The following is a 7032-nucleotide window of genomic DNA, read 5'->3' as shown; positions in this document are numbered from 1 at the left end:
AGAAACAATAGAAAATACATGTATTGCTGTTTCCTTTATCCAGAATTCAAATGCAAACTACATTTAAACAGTATTAGCGTTTCATTACCCAGAATCCCTGGCTGCAGCTAAGAGATAATCCCTGCCTTGTATGCTAAGAGATAATGGGGAAAGGCAGGTTTGTGGACCTGTCTCAGACGTGAATGTGCTCACAAGTGGTATTTTTATTCGCTATAACTAAATAGCAATTAGATAAGTAAAACTTAGTAAGTCTCCATCTATGAATGGTTTCCTTTTACATTTATCACACTGGTAAGTACTCAAGATTTTTTTCGTTAAATACAATTTTTATTTGATAATAAGCTTCTGATTTTAAAGACTTATTTTTTTAACGTGCGTGGTACCAGGATAATCCTTTATTTAGCCTTTATTGGTCACAATGTGAAAACAATGGAACTAACCGTAATCAACAACAACCATTTCTCTATATGCGTTAACATGCACAACTTTGTCTATATATTTTGTCTGCTTCTGACTTATCTCTCCCAGATTTCAAGGCCTGTTTGGGTATTTTTTAGTTGTATCTAACTTTGACGTCAGCAGGAATTTTTGTCATGGATAAGTCTTAGGCTGAGGCAACAAGTGTGTAGTTGGTGTATTAATCGTCTAAAATCCAGTTTACTGCCCCATTTTATTTACCATTTGAAGGAGTAGTACCTTCACGGTGCTTTATATGATCTTTTCTAGTTAGTTGGTTCCAAAGATATTGGTGAAGTGACTGTCCAATAGGAAGCCGCATTAGATGGCGTTGTGACTTGCTATTAGCCCGCGGGACATGGGACCCCGCAGCGGGTCCTCAGCCTAAGAGGTGGAAAGGAGACAGTTATGGGTAGAGCGCAGGAGACAAGCAGGGGCAAAGCGAGAGATCAAAGCTGATTTGTAGCAAGGAGCAGATGAGTGGAGAGCTTTAAAGATAAAGAGGAGAACATTGTAGGTGATTGGAATCCAGGAGAGGGATTTAAGGAGGAGATGAGCGGATACTGTTTTGGGAGAAAGTGAAATTATTCTAGCAGCCGAATTTTGGATTGCTTGCAAGGGAGAAAGTTGTGAGGCAGGGACGCCTGCTAGCAGTATGTTACAATAATCCAGATGGGAAAGGATAAGGACATGCATTAGAGTTTAGCCGAAGATTGACAGAGAAAAGGGTGGATCTTGTCAATATTACGGAGGAAGAAGTGACAAATTTTGCCCTTTTCAAAGCTATTTTTATTTCAAGAGATATAAGCATTTTCAATATTAAGCATTCGGGAGTTTAAAATTAAGTTGCTACTTTAAAGTGTTTTGTTTTTTTCACAAATTTTTACACTAGTCATGTGTAATTTTTGACTACTTAAACCAAGTCCATGCTGGGTGCGTGCGGACGTGCGACTGTGCTGGTGCTTTCACGCTTGCCTCTAGCTTCAGCTCTAATTGGATGTGATGAGGGGACATGTTGTAATGTCACGAGAGCTGGTTTGGCCTCATTGGGCGAACCGCTCACGTGACACGGCGGTCACGCCGTCGGCCGTCGCGCATCGCAAGCACCGGCAATTCTGGTCGCGCGCTCTCAGGACAGCCTCATCATTTTCATTGTGCCACGAGCGCAGATGCGCTCACGATAACCATGGATGCGGCCTTGGCTTTGCCTGAAGTGGCAGAAGTCTCTGATACCTAGAACTGAACTATTTCACTTTAAAGTGAGCAGTATATCCCGCTTGTAAGCACTTTTAATACTCAAAGCTCACAAGTTAATACATGTATCCACAAACTAAAGGATGATTTGATATTTTAGTTACTATATTTAGACTCTTGACAATTTACTTTTATTTAATGTACCTCACAGGGATCCATATACTCCCCCCCCCACCCATCCCTTTCTTTAGTTGACTCCTTGACCGCACATTTGATGTTGAAATGATGAATTTTTGATGTGTACTTTGCCATGGTTCTGTTAGAGTATCTGGGTGGGCTGCCTACCAACCGCATGCCAATGGGAAATTTGCTTGGTGGAGGCTGTGTTACTATATGTCATGAGCTATTCGTGATCTTTAAGAGAGGTGGGTAAAGGACTGAGATGAGGACCTGGAAGGAAGGCCATGTAGGCCCAAAAATGTTGTCTCTGTATCAGTGATAAATGTAATTCTTCCATACTTTTTGTATTGAAGAATACGTCTGAATAAACACAAAACTGTTTTTATTCTATAAAGATTGCTGTGGGCACCTTTCACTTATGATTTATTCCTGATTGTCATGGTGGTGAAAGACCCGACCACAGGCACCCTGACTACACTTGCATCATCAACCACATTAACCCTTCTAGTGAGTGCTCTCCTCTCCACAATATCCACCCAGAAATCCCTGAAACAAGATTGTTTCCAGTAACCTCATTCTGCAGAGTGAAATTAAGGCAATACGCGTATAGCAAGCAAGCCTGCGTGTATTTCTATGCTATTGATTCTCTTTTGCAATTCTAACAATAGAAACGGGCACCAGAACTAAAACAAATCCAAAATAGCTGAAATAGATCTGTTTGCATTGGCAGCATAATGCAAAAATGGAGGTTTGCTTACAGCTAAAACCACAAACCAAAAGCTAACCAGATAATTTGGCATACACAAGTAGTTGTTGATTGTAGGGGACTTTGAGATATAGGTCTATAGATCAGTGGTAAACTAATCAGAGGAGATGGGAGCAGCCTTCTCATACCTATTGAACCAGAAGTCCTCCCAGAAGTCACAAGCCACATGCTATTTAACCCTTTTACTGCAAGAGGTAAGGTAAGGAGCATCGCTGCAATGCATTGCAGGCCCCCCTGACAGCACAAGGGTTAAATAAACAGAGCTATAAAACTTTACAATATCAGCTATAACATTTCAATGCAAACAATACAGCATTACAAAGTCATAGAATCAGATTGCAAGCTCTTTGGGGCAGGGATTACAGAAACACTGCTGTGTTCCCATAGTTATAGTCTTGACTTTATGTTGAAACCCTTGTAGCCCCCTCTAGGAACTAGTGTAAACGGTTAATAGCCTTAATGGGTTAACCGGGTGGGATCACTCTGGTATTGCCCCTCCCCACAATGTGCTTTAAGGTGTCTTGTGACCAGTGATGTCTTCATAGCAAATTAGAACGGGGTCATCACATGTGACTGTCTCTAAACCAATCAAATTGTGCAGCCCGCCCCCTTTAGTGACATCACTGGCGACAGTCGCTAAAAATAAATTATAAATTTCTCTGGTGGCGACGGCTGACGTCATCGGTCGCATCGCCAGCACTATAAGCGCGGCCTTAGGCTGAGCTCACGGTGGTGGCGTGGGCTACCATGTGCGCTACTACGCGCACTCCTGCAGCCTCAGCGATGTGTGCACTAGGCTGCAGAAGATTGGGGAGGTGATCGGGGGCGTGGCGAACGCGTCACAAAGCTGGTTCACCCTCATTGGCTGAACCAGCTCACGCTCACGCCGAAGTCACGCGACTGCAGGCCGAAATCACAAATTTACTTGTCGGGCCAAAATGTAGCGTCGTTAACGAGCTGCAGCGCCGTGGGCACTTGAGGAACTACAATAGGAACACAGGTAAGGTGTTCCGGACGTACGCACGCACGTAGCGACACCGCCACTATGAGCGGGGCCTTCGATTGTAAACTCTCCAGAGCAGGAGTTTCCTTTTCTGATATTGCTGGTTGTACAAATAATTGCCTGTACTCTCTTTTGTAAATTGCCGAGTACATTGTGGGCGCTATAAAAAAGATATACATACATACTCCCTCCTTATCCCTTCCCTATTGGAGAAGATAGTGCTCCCTGCAGCACTCATGGGCTTCACAATGCATCATTTTATTTATATATAATAAAGGTGCACTGCATGTTGGGCCTGTGACATAAAGATTCCTATTAGCAGGCCCATACAAAGCCAGGACTGGCGCCCACTCTCATAGAGTTGGAGTTGTTTCTTTAATCTCAGCCCACGTAATACGCAGACAAAGCCGCAGCTCCCTCACATCCTTCCCAGTATGAAACCACGGAGACTGGGACACAAAGTCACGTGATAATCCCATAAACGCTACCGGACCTCGGGATTGGTCGGATCCTTTAGTCACTGCTCTTGAACCCTCCCCCCGCCTCCCATGAAGAAACTCGCAGTTAGTGCGTGGCTGGTCGATCGAACTCACAGGTTGGCGGTTATCAGCCAATCAGCGAGCGCTCTCCCCTTGGCCCCCATCCCTCAGGTCCTTCTGCCGCCCAGAATTAGGCAGAGCCTTTCCATTGGATGACCTGTTTCGTCCAATCAACACCCACCCCTTAGCTTTCTTCTCCCACCCCACTTGCCTGCGGCCCCGCCTCCCTCCATCCCTGTGGGAGCGGAGACTAGAACGTTCTGCTCGCGCCGGTTCAGTCGAGTCAAGGAGCAGCAACGGCAAGTAAGTGACTGATTGCCCAGCAGGACACGGGGAAAACCATGGCGAACTTCAACAAGGGACCAACCTACGGGCTCTCCGCCGAGGTCAAGAATAAGGTAACCGCTCAGGAGGGGGGGGGGAGACCGTTAGCCCCTCTATGGCGCAGGAGAAGTTGAGTTACAAGTCCTATAGACCCCGGACACCGCTAGGCCTGGCAGCTGTTAAGGGGATGGAGGGGGGTTAGGCCATTGCAGCGGTTTATCCCGTTATTCCAGGGCACGGATTGGGTGGTTATCCCGTTTTTTTCAGTACAGTCGCCCTGCTTCAGATCCCATGACTGCTCGTGTCCTATCCCCCTCTTCTGCTGCCGTGGTGCGAGTTAAACATGGATCTGACCCCCTTCCATGTCCCTTCAGTTACGGATGGGAGAACTCCCCCAGTGTATTAATATTGATTCCCAAGATTTAGCTGATGCAGGGTATATATCATGCTGTATCTCCCCCCATCCCCCACCACTAAAATCTTTGTTATATATTCCGTGTAAGCTGATGTGATATTATCCCCCATTGACTTCTCTTGCGAGCCTCCCTCCCCCAATATCGTCAGTGCCAAGTCATTCCTGCTCCGCTTCTCTGTAGTTATCCTCGGGACCTATGGAGAGGAGGTGCAGACATGCTTACAGGAACCATTTATTTGTGGGTAGTAGTGATGTACATATGAAGTCACTAGCATTACCATCATATACAAATATAGACCCATGGGGTCCTGCACACACCCCTCCCCCCCCCTTTCCAGCCCCCATGGAAAATAAATACTGGACCAGATGTATTTGTGTCCCCATGCAAGTGAATTGGGGTTCGACCTCTTTCACATTGGCAGCAAACGGTGTATTGATGTTACTTCCAAAATCACTGCTGTCCCGGCCACACAACTGTCTGGAAGAGCAAGAAGATGGAGAGAGCTGATTGTTGGCAACGTGAGCGCACAGTTCTTGCTGTTGTCCTAAGGGCAGTAAGGTTTCCATAAGGTATCACATAGCTATATTTTAGGAATTGGTTTATCAGATGACCTGCAACATATTGATAGCCCACTTCTGGTGAGGCCTGTATCTGTGCACCACCAAACGTCCTTTCTCCCCCCCCCCCCGAGCATCAATGGGTGCAAATTTTACTTCCAGCAATAAAAACAAAAAAAGTTATATTTGTAAACGCAGAGGATGGTGTTGATGTTAATTAGCCATACCTCCCTTTATAGTCTGGGAAATTCAGAGGAAAAACTTAACCTCTCATCCCCTTCCCCCCATCACATTCCAGGGGCATTACCTCACGGCTTCTGGGCAGGGGAAGTGGGCTCTGCAGACAGAATACTCATTGTCTGCTCCCAGGAGCTCCAGCCAAGCAGCACAGGCACAAAGACTTGCTGCTTTTCACATTTCAATAACCCCTTCAGCTCCAGTCTGTGCGCATGATCTCAGGCAGCAAGATGGGGGTTTTATTTTCTGCTTTTGAGTTGTAATCCGTGATGGGATCTGGCAAGTGACTGTTATGTGGTTTTGGCTACAATCAAATAATCTGCCCCTCTTTAATGGTCCAGGACTATTTAAGAACCTACTTTTGCTACAGCCGCCTGGGAAGCATGCAAATTAATTGCAGGCCCAGTCTTGTACCTACATTTATTTAGTTAGCTTTGTTATCTAGCTTTGAAAGTAGCACATTCTTCTAAGCCTATCTTCAAAATTGTAAGCTATTTTGTGTACCTGTCTTTTGCATACAAATATACTAAATCATATATTGTTGCATGTTTATAGCTTTTATGCTGTTGGACTAGTGCAAGCTGAACTTTATGCAGTTGAAATTTAAAGTAAGATCGTGACCACAAGTCAAATGTGCCACACTTTAATAAAAGCATGGCCAGTTAACCGTTGCTTGATTGGTGTAGCAAGGATTATATCAATTTGTTTACGGCCCGTGTTTTATGGTTATGGGTTTGCTCCTTCAAAATTGATCTTCCTTTCTTTGTAAACAAAGCGGTGCAGGATGTTGTTTGCCTAGCATATCAATTCTGTTATGCTCACTGCCCTGTGGGTGTAGTAAAAATGGGGCACTGCAGGTGTCACTAAATCGCCTGTCATTTGATGTTAACTGTATCAAAGAACATGTAGTGCTGAAAGGGTTAAGTCGCTGGAAGCCGAGATCAAAGCAATTGTCCCTTGTAGCCTCTTGGGGTGTGGAAAAGTTGCAGGAATTCATACTGTACCCGTTTTATATTTTTGTTGCTGTACGTTTCTATTTTGTACAAATAGTTTCTATGTTGCAGTGGAAACAATAAATTGGCTTTGTATGTGTGAGCTAGCGGAATATTAGCTGGAATGTTGCCAGCTAAAAAGCAACTCCACCCTTTTTTAATGTAAGCAGAACCCAGTCCCCGTTAGTTGTGGTTTTCCTTTTTATCCTGATGGTACACACTGCTTCCAGTTCTGTATACATTAATCGCCCTTAAAAAAAATTTGAGCTGAAATTAATTAATGGAAAAATAAGTCTTCAGTCAGATTTTCCTGCAGTGTATCATCTCCCCACAGCCAGAAAACTATGGACATGTTCTTTAGCACTTCT

At 44.6% G+C, this 7032-nt stretch overlaps 1 protein-coding gene across 1 annotated transcript in view; it reads left to right on the top strand.

Annotated features, from left to right (window-relative positions):
- The first annotated feature begins 4357 nt into the window (after positions 1-4357).
- Positions 4358-7032, top strand: part of CNN3 (calponin 3) — a 26296-nt gene continuing 23621 nt past the window's right edge. The window contains exon 1 of the mRNA XM_075616455.1: positions 4358-4536. Within this exon, the coding sequence (XP_075472570.1) occupies positions 4480-4536 (57 nt within the window). The 5' untranslated portion in view covers positions 4358-4479. The remainder of the gene's footprint in view (positions 4537-7032) is intronic.

Source organism: Ascaphus truei, chromosome 10, assembly GCF_040206685.1.
Source record: "Ascaphus truei isolate aAscTru1 chromosome 10, aAscTru1.hap1, whole genome shotgun sequence".
Taxonomy (NCBI): Eukaryota; Metazoa; Chordata; class Amphibia; order Anura; family Ascaphidae; genus Ascaphus; species Ascaphus truei.
The sequence above is the reverse complement of the archived record's forward strand: the minus strand, read 5'-3'. Positions and strand labels throughout refer to the sequence as shown.